Source organism: Haliotis asinina, chromosome 13 (assembly GCF_037392515.1).
Source record: "Haliotis asinina isolate JCU_RB_2024 chromosome 13, JCU_Hal_asi_v2, whole genome shotgun sequence".
Lineage (NCBI taxonomy): Eukaryota > Metazoa > Mollusca > Gastropoda > Lepetellida > Haliotidae > Haliotis > Haliotis asinina.
This window is the reverse complement of record NC_090292.1, coordinates 31,637,448-31,663,051: the sequence shown is the minus strand read 5'-3', so window position 1 is coordinate 31,663,051 and position 25,604 is coordinate 31,637,448. Positions and strand designations below refer to the sequence as shown.

At 38.1% G+C, this 25,604-nt stretch overlaps 1 protein-coding gene across 50 annotated transcripts in view; it reads right to left on the bottom strand.

Annotated features, from left to right (window-relative positions):
- Window positions 1–1,048: 1,048 nt before the first annotated feature.
- The window catches only part of LOC137259308 (transcription factor 12-like), a 148,295-nt gene continuing 123,739 nt past the window's right edge, over window positions 1,049–25,604 (bottom strand). For 4 of the 50 annotated variants that reach the window (XM_067796962.1, XM_067796978.1, XM_067796961.1 and 1 more), the window contains 12 exons: window positions 23,269–23,350; window positions 22,953–23,032; window positions 22,249–22,314; window positions 20,132–20,323; window positions 12,200–12,284; window positions 10,945–11,146; window positions 10,596–10,625; window positions 9,386–9,466; window positions 8,384–8,529; window positions 7,504–7,617; window positions 5,635–5,698; window positions 1,049–4,220 (listed from right to left, as the gene is read on the bottom strand). In XM_067796962.1, the coding sequence (XP_067653063.1) occupies window positions 4,217–4,220; window positions 5,635–5,698; window positions 7,504–7,617; window positions 8,384–8,529; window positions 9,386–9,466; window positions 10,596–10,625; window positions 10,945–11,146; window positions 12,200–12,284; window positions 20,132–20,323; window positions 22,249–22,314; window positions 22,953–23,032; window positions 23,269–23,350 (1,146 nt within the window). In that variant the 3' untranslated portion in view covers window positions 1,049–4,216. Of the gene's footprint in view, window positions 4,221–5,634; window positions 5,699–7,498; window positions 7,618–8,383; window positions 8,530–9,385; window positions 9,470–10,595; window positions 10,626–10,944; window positions 11,147–12,199; window positions 12,288–20,131; window positions 20,324–22,248; window positions 22,315–22,952; window positions 23,033–23,268; window positions 23,351–25,604 lie in introns of all 50 variants that reach the window. The other 46 variants (XM_067796965.1, XM_067796980.1, XM_067796991.1 and 43 more) reach the window with 28 other exon arrangements.

The following is a 25,604-nucleotide window of genomic DNA, read 5'->3' as shown; positions in this document are numbered from 1 at the left end:
TGTGGGTAACATGTCTGTAAACCACTTCACTCCATAAGCAGATCCTGGTGAGACCCGTGTACAAAAAGTTTCAAAATTTTGCTAGCTAGCCTTCCAAGCTATGCCAGAAAGTTACTTGCCCACAGAATAATTCACTAGCCCGAACTTAGAATGAAGACACGTTTCATCATTCAACCACTAATTAGTTGAAATTTTTTTATCATAATTTTGCATTTATTAAACAAGTATTACAACTGAAAAAGGTCAGAGTGATATATTTACAAAATGGCCCCTTGAAAATTCACTAGCCAATCGGACCAGTGACAGTGGAGATTAACTGGCCTGATTGGATTTTTTAGTAGTCACGGGCTAGTGGGCCAATGGCTATGAGGCTGTGGCTTTGTCACCCTCAGTGTTACAGACCAATGCCCAAAGCATTCATCCCTTGACATCATTTCCCTGGACTTGCATGCTGTTTCAGTGTAGCATATATAACTTTCATGAAGAGTTGAGGATGCATTTTTGTCAAATTTGAAATCATCACTGCTCTGGGCACACAATCTCAGTTCAATTCCTCAACCACTATTTAACCAATAACATGACATTTATCAACTTGCATATGGTTCCACGATGCTCTGTCCAAATAAGCCGCCACTTAATGGAGTTCATGGCACTGAACAATATGTTGTGTAAAGTGTCATTGGATAAATAAGAAACAGAAAAATAAGTGTGTGGGCATGCCTGTACATGTACAGTGAAAGGTGTCCAATCCAGCAAGTTGTCAACACCAGTATAGAATCAGTCCTATCTATCCCTGGCTTGTACATTTATCATCAACTCTACAATCTGGCATGTTGTGTAAACCAGATTTATTTCTTCAGTCCCAGTGAGTGCCGGTTTAGAAAGCTTCCACTGCATCAAGATTTCTCACAAATGTGCAAAATTTGACTTGGATCTTACGAAAATCAAATGCAAGGAACTTGTTTACACTATTCTAACTATAGCAATGAGGTCAAGTGACAAATACTTGTGGCATGGGTCTGTACATTCAGTCTACAAAGACACACAATCATAATCAAAAGCATTTCATTTTATTGTTTTCAAAGTACAACTCCAGTCTTCCAGCCCCTGATAGATAGGTCATGTTTTAAGTATGGACTGACCTGTCACCCCTCTACTGACCTTTGGTAGAGTCTAAATCAAACACCAGAAGAGTTCATTTCAACTTGTTAGGGTAGACAGTGAAAATGCACAATGGTGTATTATATAACAAATACGTATTTAATATCTACAGAAACCTGCAGCTAATTGTGGCAGAAAGGGAAGCTAATAGAGTTCATGGAGTCAAACTCAGAAAATTCATCCTGCTTTTTACAAACAAGCAAACTTGAACATTATTAACTCTGACTTTCTTTATACTTCAATTGTAAGACCCAAGGACTTCAATTTTGTTTAAAGTTTAATAACAGAACTCTATTAATTACTGAGCCAATAGTTTAAATTAAGTTACATTTTTGATTAGTCTACATGGCTAAAGTAGGTTAGAATTTTGATCAATAACGTTTAGGATTAGAACTTAAAATGTATTGAACATATTTAAATGTTATGATTAAAGGTAAAAATAAATTACACTTTATGTATCTAAGTAGCCTCAATATTATCAAAGAAAACAACATTTGACTTAAAAGTGAAACATACAGTGACCTATGACACAAATTTGGCTTAATATCTATTGACTTTTTGTTTCAAAAATAGACAGTAACATCTGTAAACTTGGAAGAGAAGATAAGCAATAAATATATGCAAATATATATTTAAAATTTGCATTTATATTAAATGCAGGAAACATCGAGGCACTGGACCTACTGTGCAAGGTCGTATCATTACGATCCAACACCCTCCAATACGAACATGTACCTATATTGTACCTAACACTACTAACAACTGGACACTCCTCTATAATGAACAGAACTTGTCAAAAACCCAAACGAGGGTCATTTCGACAATTATCATAAGGCCTTGCTAGCTGCCACCTCTGATCGTTTCAGTTAATTAAATGTACCACTTTCTTAGGATACGACTTTTTTTTTTTTTACAGTAATTGAACTATCCAGATATTTCATCTCTAATGATAAAAATATATGTTTGACCTAAAAATTTATGGCTAGCCAAAAAAATGTTACATGCAAAGAAAACCAGTACACCAATATTTTACAGACTGACAATTCATTCCTGCAATATTTTCTTACGACCAATATAAGTTCTGAAACAAAACTGCTCATCATGTAAGGTTTATTACCATTTTAAGCGATATTGCAGTTATATCCTGGCTAGACACTGCTATAGCATCATAATGACCTGTTCCAGTGACAAAGGAGTGACCAGCTGATATTATGGCAGCATATACTCTACTATACAAAACCCCAGTCGTGGTGATAAAATGCACCAACTTTGTGTAAAATAGTGCTCAAAAAAGTAGAATATCACTTAAATACATCTACATGAACACAAACAAAATCATAGTTAGACTATCCCCGCCGGAGGGGCGCACCATGCCACCATGAACAAGCCACTGTCAGCTCCGGCAGCCTTAACAAGAACAAGGACTATTAACTATATCTTGTTCTTAGCTGGCTGTCACAATATTTGATACGCCACATCCCCGTTGGCAACCAATCAGCCTCAAGCTTGTTCCATTATGGAGAATTATGCATTAATGTATGACATAAGATGTCTTGTTGCTATGGTGATTGATGCATGTCGATGATAACAGTGATATAATATACAATATGATTATGGGCTAATGTTTGGATTGAGACTTTCACTTGCTGACCCATTGCTCTGAATGTATCTCCTGGCAAAATATCTTTGCCTGATAAAATAGTTGTAAATAACAGCTTAAAACAGATTGTAAATACAACTTTAAAAATTCAAACAAATTTAAACATTTTGTTACCCCATACTTCCATAAAAACCATTGTTAACAAACGTTAAACATTTTTGCTTAAAACTTATAAAGGGAGATAACCAACATTTGGCAAAGAAGGGGAGATAACTCCCATCCTACTGACAAGTGAAAGACTCAATCGTCTAATGCATAAACAATCCCCAGTGTAGTCTGTCACTTCACACACTACTACTCTACAAAGCTGTTCAGATCAACCAATCAGGCTGCACAATTCCTGCATTGCTTAAATGTCACTGGCTGAGATATCCAACATGGCCACCATGATATGACCGATGCTGATTCTCAAAGTCTGGTATTTCGACCGATTCATATATCAATCAGGAGATCAGTAACAGTCTCACAGTGTCACAATTTTCCATTATCTCAGAACTGGCCTGAATCATGACGTAGCAGTTCAGAATATTGCGAACAGTGACCATCTTGTTCCTCCTCTGTTGACGAAGTCCAACCAATGCTATCGTTCAAATACCAACAGAAGTATTGGAAGAAGGATTTTGGAACTTTGGACACTATGCATGATTGATTCTCATACAAAGCTTGACTTCTCCATTATGTTGATCCTTGTACAGCCAGTGAATTCTGGGTAATCCAACAGGGCAAATGTACACGTTCTGAAATCGACATCTCTCCTGGCCCTCCGTCCGGCCACAGGCTCAGGTAAACTCAATGAGAATTACATAACACAACAAATCTGTCATCGTCATGGCAACACTATCGTCATGGCGATGGCACTGGAAGTCTAACAATGGTCAGCTAGGCTGAGTGTATTTTTTTGTTTGGAACAGTTGTCTTTTTTTTTTCAAATAATCGTTAACGCTAATGTATTAGGCAGGTAGGCAGGATTCCTGAAACATAACACACATTCCGTTCATTCTCTCAATAGAAAAAGGGGGCAAAGTCTGCTAGGGTGGGCCCTGATCAACGGTAAATCTGCCCCCAAGGGTGTCTGTGTTCGAGTCCGTGATGGGGGATACCATTTGACCCCCGCTGGCTCCTACACGCCCCGCAGAGCTGACGGAGACACCGGCTGCATGGGCAACTGAATCAGACAAGCTTAGTGCACTCCTGTTGGCCTGTTGCCCAAGCTTCACCGCGGCGTCTGACACTGGTGGCATACCGAGATCAAGTCGGTTTTCCTGACCGTCCGAAGGGTGGCCTGTTTGAAGGTAGACGTTAGTATAGGCACCATGTGTTGTGGTGGGCAGCACGCCCCCTGGTGACAGCCTGTTGGAACTAGCGGTTGCCCCCATGCGACCCATCAAGGCAGCACTACCTGCAACAGAGATATGTCCTTATTAAACAACAATGTCTGTATTCCATTATAGCCATTCAATTACAACATTTCCACTTATACCACAGAAATACCAATATTTATCATGCATCAGTTCAATTATGTAGTTTCCACTTAAGAACATTTGTTGCAACAAAATGATCTCTATATACATATACTGAACAGGAAAAGTTAAGCAACAACTTCTTTTTGTCAAGTTTTTAATTGGAAGACATGAAAATGAATGCTTACTCTTATGACATTTCAATAACTCTAAACTTTAGCTATTTATTATAAGTTATCACATCGTGTTGAGGGAAATACAGGGTTTTATCAGTCCCGAGTAAGGTTGTATTCCCCTGTGTTTCTTCTGCTATTTTGTTGCAATTTTTGCTTCAGGTACTTTCATTTATGTTTAATCCCATCCAAACCATTTTCATTTGGTAGAAACTCACAAAGATCGAAAATTGGCATATTTATGCCTGTTTGCTAAATCATGAACTAAAGTAGATATCTTTTGAAAACATAACACAACTACACAGCATACCAATTGTAATACTAATACACTGATTTAAGAAGAATTAAACCTATTATACACCTATACTGCACAAACACAGCCTGCAAGGCTACTTCACCAGAGCCATCAATTCTGCACCTCAAATAAAAATTGTATAGCGTTACCCATTATTTTTTTCAATAATCCTTGCTACAAACAAGAACTCATTGACATAACCTAGCTCAGATATGCAAAATGATTTGTACATGAATATTTGCTGCAATACATCTATAAAAACGTCCAATATGTTACAGTTATCAACTGAAATTTCTGTAAGAAAGGCAATATGAAATAGAATTGTAAGCAAACAAAGAGTACAAAGGGTGCAACAATGTCTCAGTTTAATGAGTACATCTACAAAGATTTTATCATATGAATGCAGTCGGCGAAATGTACGGTTCACAAGACACGTCAACGAACTAGCACTTCGACAATGGGAACCTGCATAAGCCAAACGCCAAAATGATGCACACATCACCTCAGGCTAACGGCAAAGAGTCTGTCAAGTGGGTTTGTCGTCCCTTGGGCTATGCTCATTTGACATTTGCATAACAGACTGTTGAACGAGTCTGAACACAGGCTAATACAGGAACGAAGAAAACAAGTCATGCAGAATTTGAATACACAGAGAAACAGAAATGGAGACAAAAAGCAAGATTTGACAGATCCAAAGTTGATGTTTTATCAGTTATGAGAGAAACAGACAATGGAGTAAAAGAAATTAGTGGAAAATAATTACAGGGGTTGTTAGTGATTCTAATTCTGGAAAGGGAACGTCAATGGAGGAAAGACAAGCTGGGGATTAAAGAAGGACTAGTATTGTCAGTACACGTCTACATCTACGACTACACGTGGACTTACTGATTGTGAAACTCTTCACTGTCTGCTAACGAGGATAAAGAATGCATCATTTTGTGTAGTGAATCTGCAAGGAAAACGTACGTCACACATTGGGGCTGTGGAAGCAGTTATATGGCTACCTATGGCTGCTGCCTCTTCTGAAGTAGCAGTCATTGGCTAGCCCTGATATCACATGCTACACATTTCGTATCGCATGCTCATACATTAACTCATTTAACACATGCTTATGAGTTAAAGGTGAACTCATCTCTGCTGGTCAAAAATCTTTCCAGACAAACAGAAGTTGTGATCTTAGTGAAGATGGAAATATGCAAATCTCAATATTAGCATGGAAGTTCAAGTTCAGGTTGAAATTGAGATGAATTTTATGTTGTATAAGCATTATTTCAGCCACATAGTGACAAGACTAAGTCTGTACTTCATGTATTTTATGCACAAAGCTTAGGCATAATCAAGGCAGAGGAAAATAGTATGTTGTCCACAAGTTGTAATTAAGCTCCCAATAATTGACATTTTGAAGACATGTTTATGGATCTGATGTTTGGTCACATGAAGTTGTGATTGGCTTTTTGATAGTCATACATAGCTAATGCCGCCAAGGTCACATCTGGTCCCCGAGATTTACAAATTACAGTCATAAAGGATCCACCTATATTGTGACCTTGACAATGGTCAATGCCAGCTCACAATTAACGGCAGATCCACCTGCAGAACAGGGAGATAACCCATATCAACCAGCTGATTTGATGGAGACAAGTTCACCTTTAACCCCTGTATCACATGCTGTGAGTTAACCCTTTGTGTCACATGCAGTATCTACCAGTGCGGTCAGTTGGTCTGAAGGTCAAGGACGTCCGTTGGACATCCATCCAATTACACCTGCTTTACATAAACTATCTGGATTCAGGGTGCTGATATTGATGAAAGAGTTGATTAAATTTTAAAGTGCTCATGGTCGGACAAGCATGCACGTAAATGAGGAAATCTAGCATATGAATTTTCGAAAGGAGGAATTTGCTGGGAACCCTCGCCCTGCCATCACCAAGCATGCAGACATCGCTGTACATATTTGTGATACAACAGAAAATTACATTCCTGCTTCACAATGGTACAAAAATCTGTATCAAACTGAAAAAAATTGTCACCCATATAAAAATGTCCTTAATGTTGAAAATTACACAGCTTTCTCAAAAACATAACATTTACTTAAACTTAACATTAATCCAAAACATAACACAGATGTTACCCATGGTCATGAATTCATGTTTTCTCAACATCTAAATGCTTTTCAAAGACTTTAACCATTTTCTCATCTTGAAAAACTCAAATTTATGACCACAAACTCTTCAAATACAATGAAACCCATAGAACAAATATGTACAGTACTCCAACCCCAAAATACTCCTGCTTATACAAAATTGAACTTATCATTCAGGTCAAGTTTCCAAGTAATTTATATTTTGCATTCCAAACTATTGCATTTGGCATTCTGTTTTCTATTCTGTTTTATAATCACATGCATAATGACTTCCTTCTCTCTTCCACAAATCCAAATTTAACCAGTATTACTGAAAATATGACATTTCTACAAAAGAAAGACCTTAGCATTAGTTTAACCATTAAACTAGCAAATACATGTGCTGATGATTTGGAGCAATGACACAAGTCTAACCAGAAGAAATGTATTACCACTGTGTAACAGCATGAAGAGAAATATCATTTTATCAACTAAAAGTCATACAATTCCAAACCATTTTTATTTTACTTGGAAACTGGATAACTCCACATAGTAAGGGGAGATAACTAATAAGGAGAGAAAACTACAGTCCACCACAAGCAGTAGAAGCTAGGTAAGCCTCCATACCTTACCTGCCAGGGCTGCCTGCTGGGCGATATCGTCAGCGTTCATCCGACCAGGCATATCGTCCGATTTCTCCTCCTCACGTCTCTTAAGACAAGCTGCTTTGGGGTTCAAGTTGCGTTCTATGAAACAAAGAATTAATACTGTCAGTTGCAGTCAGAAAATTAAATGCATTTGGGAAATACCCTTTGTGAACAATGTTGTGAGTAAGTGAGGTTAGTTTTACATTCCAACATTTGACAGACGTCTGTAAATAATTGAGTCTAGATGAGAAAATCCAGTGAGCAAGAGCATGACCCTTGTCAGTGAACCTGACCACCTGATCCCATTAGTCTATTCTTATGACAAGCATGGGTTACTGAAGATCATTTTTAATCTTGATCTTCACGGGTCATGGATGAAACCATATGGTATTGAATCACTGTATGTCATTATTAACAGTGTTTGATGGTGAATTGTGTAGTACTGATTATTTAGTTTATTTCAGAACTGAATGCAGATACTTCTGTATTCCTTATTAAATGACTGATAAATCATTATACTTCAGCACTAAATAACTGTACTTCAGCATCAAATAACAACACACTATTCCTTTTTCAGTAACTGATGAATAACTGTACTTCAGCATTGAATAACTGTACCTCAGCAGTGAATAATTACTTCAGCATTGAATCACTGTACCTCAGCAGTGAATAATTACTTCAGCATTGAATCACTGTACCTCAGCAGTGAATAATTACTTCAGCATTGAATCACTGTACCTCAGCAGTGAATAATTACTTCAGCATAAAATAACTGTAAAATGGGATTAATGCCATCACAACTTTGTGACATGACAAATTTCCCTTTGATTCCAGTGATGCAACATAGTACATGTATGCCTCTAACCTCTGACTTGCTGTTCCAGAGAGGTGATGACGTTGACAGCCTGCTGTAGTATCATCAGCTTCGTCAACGGCTGACTGGACGAGCAGTGCAGGGTGACCATTTGACCCAGTTCCTTGAACGCTTCATTGATGTCCCGCACTCGGACTCTGAAATATGCACACATAGGGAGTCAGTCACATCATGCTGGCTAACACTCGGTCAAATCTCTTGCTAACACCCAGTCAAATTGTCTGCTAACACTCACAACGCTGGCTTACACCCAGTCACATCACCTGTCAACACTTACATCAGTAGCTAGCTATATTGCCTTCTCACACCCACCTCCATCACCTAACAGAGTTACATCACTTGCTAACACCACATTTTCATATCACCTAAGTATCACCTATTAACATCTCTGGCTAAAACTAAGTTACATCGCCTGCTTACACCATGTAGAATATCTTGTTTACGCCTTGTAACACCGCCTGTTTACACCCAATCAGTTGCCTAGTAACACCTTACATTACCTCAGACCAATACATCTCCATTCAAAATATCGAGACGAGATGATAGCTGAATTGACAATAATACAAGTTGTCTCCCTTCAATACCACAGTTTTCAAACAAGGTGGCATGGGCAATAAAGAGAGCAGAGTCTTCGCTATCAAAAATTAGGAACTTGACTGAGTAAGATTTACAGAACTTTTACAATATTACATCAAAGAACAGAAGAGAGGGGCTTCACATGGTTACCCATGGAATAGAACCTGTGTCTTCAGCCTGATAAGCGAATTACCATAAAGCTACCCCAGCCTCACCCCAATACATGCCAGTCCCAGAGAGAACGTTTAAGCGAACTGCAGCGAACATATTAAGTTAGTTTGGTTTTACGCCACTTTTAGCAATATTCCAGCAATATCATGCAGGGGACACCAAAAAGGGCCTTCAAATATTGTACCGATGAAGGGAATCGAACCCAGACCTGAATGCTAATTAGAACTGGTCTTGGATGCAACCTACCTTTCCCTGGCATTGTTTGCCTGTCTGCGTAGACGTTCTCGTTCTTGTTTACCTTCAGGGCTCTCATTGTCATCCCCCTCACTTCTGAAACAAATATCAGAGTCAAAACGTGCCTGTGAGCCAGTATGGTTTTAAGCCGTATTTCAGCAATATTCCAGCCATATCACAGCAGCGAAAACCAGAATTGGGCTTAGTAATTTTCATCCATGTATCGAATCAAACCCAGTCTAACAAATGTCGTAAACTTTAGGCCACAGTTCCCTTGACTGTGTTCTGGTCAGGGATAGGCACATCTAGAGACTGAGCCACTGGGTGGACTTTCTATCCAGGGCCAAATGGACTCAATCCCTTAACATCAAGCATGACACAGGGTGACATGGGCATTTGTTGAATGCTTCTTGATCTGGTCAGGGATCGACCTAGTTGGGGACTGACCGACTGCCTCATTTAGGCTTTCTATCCACTAAACAACAACAAGAACCACAACACATGACATGCTCAAACATCAGCACAATAAATCGTAAGTCAGTAAATTTCTTCTGATGCCGCTTTGAAAAGCATTTCAAAACATTTCAAAGTATTTCACGGCATGGAGAGAAACACCTGACAATAGGCCTTACACATTAACTATCAGATATACAGGTTGCACAACATAAATGATATAGACTAAAGGTTCTCAGACTTGTCTCTGACAGAGTGGGTTTGAATCCCAGATGGGACTCAAAGTACAGATTCTAGTACTTTGGGGACTTGGGATTCGAACCCACAATCTGAGAGTGCGGTATTCCCAATGTATGTTATGTCTTATATCTGTTGTATGTTATATCTCAAACTCTGGGTAACATGATAACGTTACAGACAAACCTTGAAAAATTTCTTAGGTCCACCACAGGTACTCAATGCCGAGAATTGTCGTGCCTTTCACAACTCATAAATATATATCTAATAGGTCTCTGGCCAATAAACTTCATATCAGTAACCTAATATTATATCAGTATAGATTCAGTTCACGTCAAACTTGGTAAGGATATACAATGGAGATGTAAGGCAATATTACCATACAAGAAAATGTGATATAATCCATAACACCTTACTATCTGGCGATATCATGATGTTTGATAATGAAGTGTTATGTTCATTTACCTATGATATAAGAACCACATCATCTTAAGAATTCTAAAGTGGAACAAACTGTCAACAAATAACTTACAAATCATCGTCGTCCATGTTTGACCTTGACCTATGACCGAAATATAGGGTAAAAGAGGTACTTTTTATGAATCGGGTAAATCGTCAATAACAAAATTACATAAGCAGTGATCACATAACTACAAAATATCACAAAATTTAAGAATTACAAATTATTAAGAAATATCAAAAACAAGATCAATGTCATAAACTTTGGACCTTGACCTTGACCAAAAAGAAGAAAATGGTGTGGTACTTATGTATTTGATAAAGATGGCAATGAAATTGCAATCAGTTAGGAGGGATGTTAAAACCACAACAATGTTTAGTTTATATTTTCAGAGGAAAAGAAATTTAAAGCAAAAACTTACAGGTTGTCATCATCGTCCACTTTTGACCTTGACCTTTTTGAGGAAGGCGGATTTCCTGCAGGCGGAGTTGAATTTGTTGACCCTTTGGTTGTCGTTTTGGGAGGCTGATCGCCTTTATTGTCACTTTCACTGTTCTTATCAGCAATCTCGACTTTGATAGCTCCATCTGTGTTAGGTTCTTGGGATTGGTCACTTCGTAGATCTGCGATGGCAAATTACAGATCAAGTACAAGTTGAAACTTGTATGAATGTTACCAAGACCTAAGAATTGTGCAAGTGAGTATGGTTTTATGCCACACTGAGCAACATTCCAGCAATTGTCACGGAGGGGGACACCAGAAATGGGCTTCACACATTGTACCCATGTAGGGAGTCGAACCCAGGTCCCCTCTGTGATGCGCGGATGCTTCAACCATTAGGTTACCCCAGTGCCAGCCCCACCATTAGGCTAGTTTCCATCCTCTAACAGTATACACTCAACATTGATAACAGAGTGTCTAGTGGAGAGTGGAATCCGAGTCAGCAATACTGCAGTCTCACATTCCAGTATTACACCTATATTGCATCGTCAGCAATATTACCTCACTTCTGTATTCAACAGTATGTCATAAAGCAATAATTGTGTGGCTATTTCACATTTTCAGCAATATAAGACCTGCGGCCCATAGCGGGCAATAAAATGATGATTTATTCATCACACATCTCCCGTCCGTATCACAGCCATCAGTTACACAACACCATTCCATATAGTCAGCAATATGATATGATTGCCTGTAAGATGATCGAGAAATATGGGTGAGTGAGTTTAGTTTTACGCCACACTCAGCAATATTCCAGCTATAATAAGGTTGTCTGTAACTAATCGCGTCTGGACCAGACAATCCAGTGTTCAACAGCATCAATCTGTGGGAACCAGTGACATGAGTCAACAAAGTCAGCAAATCCCATTAGTCACCTCTTACGACAAGCATGGATGCCTTTCGTGGCAAGACCTATTCTAACCCTGATCTTTACTGGTTGGTGAAAGCATGATCTTACCCCACTTCTAACAATATCATGCAAATTTCAGGGTTGGGGACACAAGAAATGGGTTTCTCACACTGTACCCTTTAGGTGGAAATTGAAGGTTTTCGGCGTGACGAGTTAACATTACCTCAATGCTAGAGGCCTTGAGCCATGACCAGACAAACCAAGCGGGTGACTTTGAGAGTACATCTTTTAAAATGGTTTCACATCATGAGTGGTTGTGACTTACTTTCATATGTTTTGGACTGATCTGTTGATGAGGCAGACATTCCTCCACTTTGACTTCTGTTCTCGGACATCGATGGGTGACTTCCCTGCTGAACAAAACATGCTGTAGAGTATGGGCACAACACAAAACCAACAGAACACAAATGGAATACAGGTGTAATGATATCTGGATCAGAAAATCCTGTGATTGACAGTGCTGCAAATATTCGAAAATCGAAATCGACACCTTAGTTTTTTATCAACAACCATCATCAAAATCTCAATTCAATATTTATATCCTGATTTTTATCATTTTCACACAGTGGGAACCTAGTTTGGACTCCTATTCAAGCAGTTTCTGAAATCAGCTGAAACGTGATTGGTGATGCTGGGCTAATGGTCCAACATGGATTGCTGTTAATAGACATCACCACGTTGACAATGGAATTCACGCTAAAAAAGCTGACTCTGAGAGTTAAATGAAATTGAATGTTTTTACTTATGTAGAATTGAATAAAAAATGATTGAATCGAAACCACTTTGTGCTGTATCAAAAACACTACAGCTTTTCGTGGTGAGAATCATCAAACTCCAAAGGGATCAAGGTTCCCCACACAGAAAATACTCTTACAGGTACCCACTGTACTGCTAAGGCCGTACCCTGTCCGGTGAGAAACAACCCTTTAGTTTCCACAGATACACATTATCTAAACAATTCTACAAGCTCTTTTGTGGGTCTGTAAACGCTATACCACCAAAAACAAAGGCTATAAACACCATACCATCCACAAAGGCCATAAAACACAATACTAGCCACAAAGGCTATAAAACACTATACCATCCACAAAACATTTGAATTTCATAACACCCATCAAACTATATAAATTATAACAGTCATCCAAAAATGCATACACAATGTTATAAAATCCATTAAATACTGTATACATGTTAAAATGCCGAATATGAAACATATATACCCCTATATATACTATACAGCAAAAACTGTCACTGCAAAATTACCAATTTTCAAAACCATGTGCCTCGCTAAGGCTTAATTACAGCAACAAAATTATAATGAAGCAAACTGTATTTCGAACTGTAACAGCCACTGTCCCTCCACATAATTATCATTATTGTTTGTGATTTAACTTCAAAATTGCTAATATTTCAATAAACTGATAAATGTTTTTGCCTCATTTGTAACATAAGCAAAGAGGTTCACAAATGAAAACTTGCCTAAATGGTTCCCAAATAATAAAACCTGCCTTTCATTCTTAAAATAATTACAAATGAAAAAAAATGTAACTATCATCCGGTGAATAAAGATACTTTATAAAGATTCAGCAGGACAGGGGGCGGAAGTGTTTAGACTGAGGAAATCTAAGTCATTATTCTAATATAACTTTTGAAAAATAACACCATCCTAAACATTACATCTGATGAAAAAATGGAAAACTAAGCACTTTAAGTAACATATATATTAGCTACAACTATATGAACATAAAATGGAATTTTTACACATTTACTTTGGGCCAATAACAGTCTCTTTAAAACTTCTAACAGTGAACGAACGAGTGAGTATAGTTTTATGCTGCACTCAGCAATATTCCAGCTATATGGCAGCGGTCTGTAAATAATCAAGCCAGGACCAGACAATCCAGAGGTCAACAGCATAAATTCCAGTGTTAATAATAAATATTTCTTAACATGAAAATCATTTCAAAATTACCACAATCTGTTTCCTACATTAAGTTATCTGCATCTTTAATCAAAAATGTTCAATCACTGACATGAAAGAAATGTGACAGATATTTTTTTCAAAGTTAACACAAATTTCTTCTGAAGCCTGCTCTTTCCAAGCTGAGTCAGTTCAAACTGGTGATATATTTCTTGACCTTTTGCCAGACTCAGTGCAAACCATTCCAAATTCAGAAAATCGGGCCGGTCTTGTTTTTATTTCCTTTACACATGTTTGTTCAAACATTCAATTAACACTACGTGAACAACTCAAGCCTTCCAAGCTGGTATGGTTTTAGTTAACTCGGCTAAAGTGTCTGTCAATGCAAACAAGGGGGATAACTCTGTATTATGTCAGCTGTTCCCAACAGGTGGTGCTGGCGATAGGGTTTGAGTGACAACTGCATCAACATGGGTATTAAGCAATAAGCAAGTTTACGTAGTTCATGGTTTCCGTGTTGGCTTGGACAAGATAGGGAAATAAACAGTGTTACAACACTGTAGGTGGTCAGTGAATAACACCGTTAGCTCCCAGTTAGACCTTATCAACAGAAAACCTACATAATTCATCCAAAAATAACCAAGCTCCAAAACTATTTTAAACTTTCAATAACTTTCCCATTTTTAAAACTGTCATAAAATCCTCATAGTTGGATGCAGATCAAACTAGTTATGAAACAAGTTCTAAACAAGTAAATATCTATCAGTCTTATATGGACTCTGTTGAACGGCTCTGAATGGCATAGCAATTAACCTGGAGAAAACATTCCACAACACAACTAACATTCCTCACATTGGTGGATGTTAAACTGTTTTCCCAACAACTATTTATGTCTACTACAACACAGGTAAACCTTACACTTTTGATCATATTGAAAATTAATCACAAGAACACTTCATACATTCACCATTAAGAATATAAGCGCTCGGAAAAAATACCAAGAACATTCTGAAATATCATAAGATCATTGTCTTCAAATTAAGACACAAACACATCCTCCATCCATCACAGGAGAACAATCAATACAAGCCGCACTGGATAATTCCATGAATAGTGAAAAACATTATTCCATCCGAATCTGTTCCAATTTGAGTGGTATATTCCGAATCCTTACATATCCAGACTTGATCAAACATACCCAGTAGTTGGGAAAGTACCACGGCTGTTGAGATGAATATTGTTGAAGTGGAGTTTGTTGTGGGGAATACTGTTGCATCGGCGATATCTGTGCAAACTGATGTTCCTGAGTGACACATTTCTTCGGAAATGTTTGTATTGGCGCACATTGCTGCAGCATCGACTGTGATGGTGAACACTTTTGCATTGCACATTGTTGAAGGGAGTTTTGTTGATGCCGTTGAGCTGGTATGTTCTGTAATGCTGGATCGGGTGAGATTTGTTGTGGGTATATCTGACGACCATATTGGTCCTGCCATGAAGGTCCTGATCCTGCCCAGCCACACCCCCACGTGTTGGGGTACATCGCCACGGCAACAGCTGTGTTACGATACACCTGCACCAGGCTAAATACTCCTTCCAGCTGCACACCACACCATACTCTCCTGACAACTAGTGTTACATTGCATACAATCTTCCTAACAACTGTCTAACATAGCACAGTGGCTCTCTTCCACAGCGAGGCAGCTATCTCTCCAACAGTCAACACCCAGTAGAGGAGTGTTCTGGTTTGTCAGTTGGAAATCTGTGGTCTGTTCACTGATCTCTGAGACAGGATCGAGTCTGCTACAGGGAGACACACGCCATACACAGACATCAACGCAATCTGTTTTACTGTAAGAAGTAATCGGCAGACGGGCAAGGAAAAATCTGTTTTAACACTCTCCCTGATCTCCAAGCAGGCTTTGACAGAATGCAGAGTTGAGCCTAGCTATGATGAACACTTGCCAAAAGGCGCAACATGTGTGCGAATACTTGAAGCCAATGCAAAAAGCATGGCAACATACTTCAATGGCGCACCCTCAGAATCTGCGTCTGCCTCTAACGAGAAACCCAGCTGCTCAGCGGAGGGGAGCTTTCGGGGCGGAAGCACCACATTGAAAAATCGTACGACAAATCTGCAAATTTCATTCCATTTTCTTTATTTTCAATGTACCCGAACCCATCTCTCGGTAAAGATCTTGAATCCCCACGTCCAAACTCTAACTCAGACAGGAAAACTAATTAATGAGTCAACAAAGTGCGGAAGCCTTTTTACAGAGTCATTAGGAAGACGGCATCTTGCAAATTACGGAATACTGATGGCACACATCTGGGTAAAACTAGTCATTATCAGATCCATGTGTATGCCTTGCATATGCTAACAAATACTAAGTCTAACACACACACATACACGCCTGGCAAATTGCTTAAAATCACGCTCATAATTCATAAATCATTACAATCCTATGCTACGTATATCACAGCAAATAGGACTCTCCAAGATGTGATAATGATATATTCTTTTAACAATTTTCTCAATAACCAATGTATTTTCCTTTTTTGAAATATATAACGAAATTCTTGGATTTTTTCCCCATTTCTGACTTCATAATGCCAAACAGAAGCATCATATTTGAAATGCAGCTTCCTCCAATAATAGCCGATCATGTAATTAGTTTAATCAACCGTAACAGCAACCTTTCCCTTCAATATTCACAAACGGGACATTTTATGCACTTGCATTATAATTTGTTAAATTGACTTTTCGGATGCTTGCTTGTGAAAGAAACTGTAATTCGCAAAATGTGGCTGACAAATGCTTCAGTTTTGAGTAACTTGAACCTACACCCAATAAATATTTTGATAGACTCAATCTAACCCACTCTACAAGATGTTACAAGTTCTCTCTTTAACGCTTGCCATATGTGCAGAAGCAATCAATCAGAAGCCTACTGAGAAAGATTTATCATTGCTTGTGAGAGACTTGGCTCTCTCCAGGAAGACAATGACAACGTGAATAATTATCTTGTTCATTAACATGATCTTAATTAATGTAACTGTCAAAAGAAATGGAAATAATTATTTTTATCTGATGGATTAATGGACCAACAAATGATCAACCATAAATAAACAGAAACGAATAAACCACACCAATCACTGATTTTACTTGTTCTGGGAGAAAAAATATTTACTGGTAATATATATTGGCAAAATGGGTTTAATTGTGTTTGAATTATTACAGTTAAGAAATTTTTAATACTTTATTTTTTCATAAAAAAAAACGGCTAATAAACATCATTGGCCAAATCAAGTTCTGAACATACTGTTTGCAAACATCGATTTCTAAATCTAGTTCAGATACTCTGTTTTAAATGATACTAAATGAACAAATCTGTAAGTCGGACTAACGGGTTCCAGCAAACATTTGAGTCATCACAAGAAAGGAAAAATGATATCAACATATTAAAGGAAAAAACCCTCAAAAAGCTGGCAACAGAAATTGGTAGGATTTTTTCAATGAAGTTTCTCTGATTTCAAACGAACAATTGAATTCGAGCAGGCATGACAATAGAGAGCATTGTTTAACAATGTGTTTCCCATTGTCTTCACACGACTGCGACAGAGTCACATGGAAATAATTTGACCTTCTGCGAGTCCAGTATCTGGCATTTTCCTGTTTATATATCGGAACACAGTATATAATGCTGCCTTCCTATTGGCCGCGATCGTTTGTTTTCTCTCCACTGTCAGTTACAAAATAAACAGCTAGGTTGGCCAAACTGGGGCTGCATGGGGGAGTGAGCCTTATGCCCAATGAAAAACAGATGCACGCTTCTTGCGATTTGGGATTGTAATTAAACGCAGCTGTGGGAACAGGTTCCTCCGTTAAAAGCAAATTTGCCTCCCAAGTTCTGGAAGAAAATCTGGGTTTAAAATTCCACCTTGCAAAAAGGACTGACAAACTTTCCCATGCGTCTCTTCGGCCATTTTGTTTCTTACCACATCTCACTGCACTGGACTTGGTTTTTAAAGTATACCATTTCTTATCATATTGTTATCAATTCATCACAAAGCCATTTCTTTGATATCAATCCCATGAAGCAACTGTTATTTCCCATGGTGCTTTGCTAGAAGGCAACAGAAGCAGTGTTATACGAAATCCAGATGTGCATCTGTATTGGCCATTACCCAGCTGGTGCTCAGCAACATCTCGCTACCCACAATTCTTCCTGTATGGAACTTCCTGTCCAAAAACTTGTGACAGTCTATCTTGAATTCTCGAAAATGTAAATTAAGCTCTTAAACATACTTTGTGTAGCTTAAATATTTGAACATACATGCCACCACTAGCTTCATGAATCATATCAAACAAGTTTGGGCCAATTAAAAGAATGGTCATCTGTCTAACGTGGTGTTGATTGTGGGTGGTCCGGGGATGTTTTTATACTCTTCTTTAAAAGATGGAATAAAGGATTTAGAAACTCACATCCTAGTTGTAGAAAATAACTACTTCCATTCTAGACTTCAGTTTGGAATAAAAACCTCATGGGGCAGAAAACATATCTACCGTTTTGAAATTATCTTTACGTATAAAAGAGCAGAATTTTAACACAGAGTTAAACTCTGGTTTAGAATGTGTAAAAGCTGCATCAGTATACTGGGACTAATAAAACCATTCCAAAGATATGATCTACTTGCAATTCAGAGGTAAAAAAAAAAGAGAGAGAGAGAGAGAAGGCAATGTATGAACCATTTTTTATTGTTTCATGTTTTGAAGTTTGCAAACTGTATCCAGAAATCATAGATATTATCAAGCTCAGAAATTATTTGGGGTATGGGCGGGGGCAATCTGAAGACATGGTGGATACGGACTATAATATTCAAGATGTTAAACACACTGGTGGAGAGAGTGAGAGAGTGAGAGAGTGAGAGAGTGAGTGAGTGAGTGAGTCTTTTACCAATATCTATCAGTGGACATAATTTGAACCCTACATCACATACACCTAAATAGCAATTAACGAACACAGACAACTTAGAGCCTATCATCTGATATTCGCCTGGGGTCAGTGTGTATGGAAACCATATCCGATGGGACAAAGAGGACATTTATGATGTGACATCAACAAATTCTAGTTACATCATGGCAACCTGAAATTAACAGAACCTCACTGGCAAATCAGTGACTGGGAGCATGAGTTCCATGCCAAACCCCAGGAATACAAACACTCAGGCAAGAAGCATCATTCTGAGTGCGAGAGTGAGTGAGTTTAGTTTTACGCCACACTCAGCAATATTCCAGCTAAATGGCAGCAGTCTGTAACTAATCAGGTCTGGCCCAGACAATCCAGTGATCAACAACATGAGCATCGATCTGCACAACTGGGAACTGATGACATGTGTCAGCGAGCCTGACCACCCGATCCCGTTAGTCGACTCTTACGACAAGCATAGTTGCCTTTTATGGCAAGCATGGGTTGCTGAAGGCCTAATCTACTCCGGGACCTTCACGCGTCCGCATCATTCTGACCATTTCAATTGAACACCTGTGACAAATAGTATGCTCCAGCCTGAACCACACAATCGGTAATAATCTCCAATATACCATGGCACTCTGTATTGTGGACCAGAAAAACCAGTGATCGATTTAATACGCATCGATTTAAACTGTCAATCTAATTTTTAGTCTTCTTTCTGGACAAGTATGTATGATTCATGCACAATACCTATCAGCAATATTCAAGCTATAAGATGGTATTCTGTAATTTGCACCTCACATCAAGTGATAGAAGTAATGAGCATTGATATATACACAGCTGGATTCAATGACCTTCAGCAACCAAGCAAATAAGAATGACAAAAGCAGCCAGGTAGTGAGCGAGTGATTACAGCAAACATTCCAGTATTATAATGGCAAGGCACACCAGAAATGGGCTACCCACATGGGGCATCAAACCTGGATCTTTGGTGTGTTGAGCAAACGCTGTGTGAAACAACCAAATCAGGGCCCACTCCACAAAAGTAATAATTCTCTTAAAAGAACAGCCATTACGATCATTTCAGAACAATAATGACTTCATGACCAATCAGTAAGCATAGAGCAACAAAAGGCATTCTGCTATGACAGCTTTAGGGATTGAGCACTTGGCCTGATACAAATCTTTTTCCTTCAAAGTGAGCCAGTGAGTTTTGTTCTTCACTGCTCTTAGCAAACATTCCACTGAAGAATGATTCCAGTTTTTATTGAACAACATCCAATGTATCGAAGCCTCAGCTTACCATATGCGCATCCATGTGTCCTTGCATTATGCCCATTCCGGGATAGCCCCCCATATTTCCCAGAATTCCATTGGACTGTCCAGGTGCCAACATTCCTGGCATCCCCAGGTGACTTGGCATCCCTGGTTGGTGCTCGGCATGGTTGCGTAGAACATGAATAGCATCGTCAAGTCTCTCCTCCATCTTGCTTTGCTGGAAAGGGAGATAACTCATACATTATGATGTGTTAATTAAGTAAACACAATTCAAAGCTCTACAGTTACCAAATAGCTTCATTTGACTTCTACACCTGAGCTAAATTCAGCTGAAACAAACAGATTTTTTTCAGTTTGACATTGATGACGCAGTGCATTACACTAATACAGGTGTATGAAATAAGAATGAAAGACTAAGTAGGAACTACTTGATGTGCAAACCCCATGCAGAGTTTTCTTAATCGTCAAACTAACTACTCCATGCATCAATCTTTAACAAAAACGAAAGAAAATCAGTCATATTTTGGGAAAATGGCATCCAGTCCACTAAAGTTTTAATGCCATATTGCTATTCTACTGTTGTTATAACCGCTGTCACAAATGTTCCTAACAATGTGTTCTGTAAATAATCGATTATTCAGTTGGCAATCCAGTGACCGATATCATGAGTGAGTATGCAAGTTTCGTTTTACTCTGCACTCAGCAATATTCCATCTATATGGCAGCAGCCTGTAACTTTTGAGTCTGGATCAGACAATCCAGTGACTGATATCATGAGCAATACCATTAGTCGCCTCTTTCGACTAGCTTTGGTTGCTGATGACCAATTCTGACACAGATACATAAATATTGTAAACAGTTAGTAGGTCATGCCGAAATTAAACCAGCTTTAATCACACACAAGAGTCTTTGGACCCTTTTGAACAAAGGATCATACGATTATCAACATCAGTATTGATGCTCAAGATATGTGCGAGTTATCTTGACCAGACAATGCAGTGATTGACATGAGCATCGGCCTATGTACTGGGATACGATGACATGCAGCCACAAAATGCACTCAGCACAAAAGCTGACAAAACATTAAGAAAATTAAATGAAACACAAAAAATAAATTCAAACCACTTGTACACTCTGACTGACAACTGGTCAGTGCGATACTTTCTCCCTGTAATACTAAGATGATGGTGAATAAGCGAGTGAAAAAAGAAAAGTAACTGTGCATTAAGATTTAGGCAGGCACTAGAAAAATAAGAAATTCACTTGCTTGAAACAGAATTGGCAAAATTTCACCAATACTTTCATACACTGTTTCTGTGTATAAATGAACAGAAGATCCGAACAACACCTAGAGAATAACATATTTTTCAATGCAGAAACATCAAAAAGATCAATCGATGTGAAAGTTCAGAAAATTACTTTGTTAGGGAGCAGTGGCAAATTTCAATCTAAGTGGGTCTCAGGATTTATTCAAAACTTCTTAGCTAGGTAGCCGTCAGCAGCCGAAGAACAATACGCCCTACTTTGGAAGTCAGCCTCTTAGTGTAAAGAGATGTCTGCACAAACTGACATCAAAAACAATTTTTGTAACAATAGATCCCCAAACATATATATTAATCAATATGGCCAATACACACACTGATTGTTTAATAACATTTGTGAAATAGTAAGAGTGAATATACTGGGAGTATATCTTCAGTTATTCATTTTTGAAAAGATAAATCATAGTTGGTTTGTAAGGACTTGGTTACCGATTTGACCAATTGCATCTGAACATCTTCTGAGTTATCCAATCACAATTGGATCTAGTTTCTGAAAGATCACTGTACTACTGATCAATCACAGTGAAAACTACTAGCATGTAGTTTCAAAGTTAACCAATGAAATCTCTTCTGCTGTCATAATAGTTTCAAAATTGGCCAATCACAGCTGATCTGCTAACATACAGTTTTAGAGTTGACCAATCACAGCTAACAGGCAATCATAGTCTTAGAATCAGCCAATCAAAGCTGAGCTCCTAACGTAGTTTTAGAACTTATCCATCGCAGCTTGTCTGCTCAGATACTGTTTTCAAAAGTACCAAACACTTGTTACTGATTTTCAAAAGGGCCAATCAGGTGGACTGTAGGAGGGCTGTATTACCTGGTTGGGACCATGTTCTCCCAGTATTTGAATGGCTTGGCTGAGGCGCTCCTCCATCTGACCAGTCTGTCGGGGGATTGTGGGAAGGCGAAGCGAAGGAGGGAAGGGAGGGAGGAGGAGAAGGAGAAAGGACACAAGTTAGTCAAACATGCAGATGACATAAACAAACCATGCAAGGCTGACATGATTGTGAGATTAAAATGAAACTAGTGATATGAAATCAATCTTTACTACTCAATGAAAATAATATGAATCCCATATCTGACCTGGTTGCAATAAGATTTGAACCCAAAACTTCACCTATACACTTTCTTCGACACTTTCTACAGACATACTTTGACAAAGAACAAAGAAATTTGTATTTGGAAGTAGGTTACCCAATATTACAATAATACTGACCAATCACTATTCAAGTTCACATATGGGGACAAAAACCTTCAGTCACCAAAGATAAATCCATTCTGCTTTTTCAAACTGTTTGAGAACATTTCAAGGAAATGTATTATAATGAATATCACCTAATTTTCAAAGGCTGTCTTGAATAACAGCTAAGAAATTACAAACTTCTGATTCCTCAAATCAAACTGCAACCAAGCAACACATGCATGCAACCATCACAGCACACTTATTGAATGTGATACAATTATTTATACCCCAGGTATGACCAAGAAATTCAATCGTGTCATTTTGACAGCGCCACCTACCAGTGAGTGGAGATGACTCTCAAAGTGAGGCGAGGTAGTACTAGTATTACTGGGGCGATGCCAGTTGGGATTGGGACCAGCTGAAAAAAATAAACAAACAAAAATAAATTAATGAATAAATAAAAAATAAAAAAAAATTGGTTTTGAAAATTATTTAAACAATTTTCAATCTTATGTAGTAAGAGTACCAAAGGAAGAACAGATCACAGACGTTAGTTTGGAAACCCCAAACATGACACAGATACAACTAAGTGTAATTATGGCAAAGTAACGTTTTGTAACTCCACTTCTTTTTATTATGTTACTGAAAGCTCACCTGACATTGGTGGGGGAGAGGACACAGGCGTGGATGGGTTGGACCCTCCATAACTAGAATTTGTGTGCTCCGTTGAATATATCTGGAAATAGATAAACATGTGTAAATAATCATACATTAAATAAGGAAAATAACCATTTCTCCAAAGGTTTCAGCTGGAAGTAAAGTTCATTCCTCAAAAGAAGTTAAAGCACCAATTCATCCATGTTACCACAGTTAATCTTTCAGATGTTCCTTAAATTCTTTTAACTAGTTTAGTAACAAATATACATACATCTTATCTATGTGCATTGTAAGCAAACCAGCACGCAAACCACAGTCATGCTTTCCACAGCATACCATGTTATTACAGCAAATTTTATGATGGAAAACAATATTCTTTGTATCTCCGACCTAACCTTATGCAAACTATCTAAAACTGCACCTGTCCAAGAGATTAATATGGCTGAGTGTGACTTAAAACAATGTAAGACAAATTATCATATTTTTTTTTAATATGCTCAGAATGTAGAAAACAAACTTTAGTTGCATTGGAAAAAATCGAAGAGGGAAGTGCTTTTACTAAATTGTGGGCAAGCACTTCACAAAAAAAAAAAATAAAAAATAAAAAATATTTAAAAAATAAAAAAATGACACCCCCCCCCCCCCCCGCAATATTCTTAATTCGTATCAAAATGTTCATAGTCCCCAATATATAGGTCATCTCCAATATATCAATGATCTTTAATGATTACTGACAAACCCTACTCCCACCCCCAAATAATTTTGATTACTGATATTCCTTGATATATCAGTGATGTATAATTGTTAATGATCCCCTACAAATATCCCTGATTCCTTCCAAAGTATTCATAATACACAACATTATTTATAATCTCCAAAATATTAATGATCTTTAATCATTAATGACAGCTCCCACCCCCACACACCCCACACAAATACATACACACACACACAAATCATACCAATTCCCCTCAAAATATTGATATTCCCCTGTATATCCTCAAGTTTAAAGGGTTCAGTTCATATTCAAGATCAGCGAGTAGGTAGAATTTGTAGCGTATGCAACATTTCCAGAGATATGTCACCTACACGGAGGAATCAATCATTTCCAACAGTCTAAACACAACCATACCGTCCAAAATGATAGGAATATTGTGGTATTTAAAAGGGTGTAAAAATCACATTCCCTCGTAGCAATGGTACAATGACTTGCAGCTGTAGACCAACCATGCCATGTCTCAATAGTGACGTCCCTCTTGAGAGAGGCATTCCCCTCAGGGATAAAGGCCACGCTATGAATCGTCTCCCCCTCTGATACCAATTTAATCAATTTCGAAACTAATCTCCGTCTATCCCTGTTTCATGTTTTGCAGCCAGCTCCGGCCAGACCCTGTCAAATGTTTATTAGTCTCTGGTATGATGTTTAGGTTATTATTCTTACCACTGCCTCAGCTGCGATGCATATGACTTGCGAATTTACCGACTGGGAAAACACATGGTTTCCATAGCGACATAAAATACTCTCCATTTCACAAAGGTGATATGCATTTTTTGACAGTGATATGTGATAGCCAAGTATGTGTGGACTTTAAAGGAAAGAATATTTGCCAAATGTTGCTGACACTTTCAATCTGAATTTCGGGGGGGGGGGGGGCGGGGGGGGATGTTGAGGGTGACATCAAACTGAAGATAGCTTCAGAGCAGTTGTAGGTCAAATTAATAAGGATGAAAATAGAAATTCAGTCTTAATAATTTTACATTCATGTCTATAAACACATTTCACTTTTGACTAATGATTTTTCTAAATAGTTCACTCTGAACGTCAAACCTAACACATTCAGGGATGTTCTTTGACACTATAGACTCAACATTCGACATAAGTTTGTTGATGTCTGGGAAGATTCCTTAATTGTAGCTTGTACTACAAGACTAATATACAGTAATAATGTTTAATTTACTTGATAATGACAATTTTAAAATTACTCTTAAATGATAAAAGAATCCAAACTTTTATCAAAGCAAATTTGTTTCTGTCAAGAGCACATTTATTTCGAATCCTGCTTACAGAGAATCACTAGTTCAATTATGCCCAAACTATTTTGTTTGTCTTGGCCAGTTCACTGCCTGAAGTCGTTCATGTACCAGAACTGTACCAAATTCTGATCCACTTTTCAATGGTGTCAAAACATATTTACTTTCAAAATTACACTCTGCAAACATTGTTCATATTTATCACATTCCATTTCCATTCCATGTGCAAGACAATGGGGCATCTTTTTGATTTTGTCAGATGCTTAAGATGTGATAAGATGTGTGCTTCACAATAATTCCTT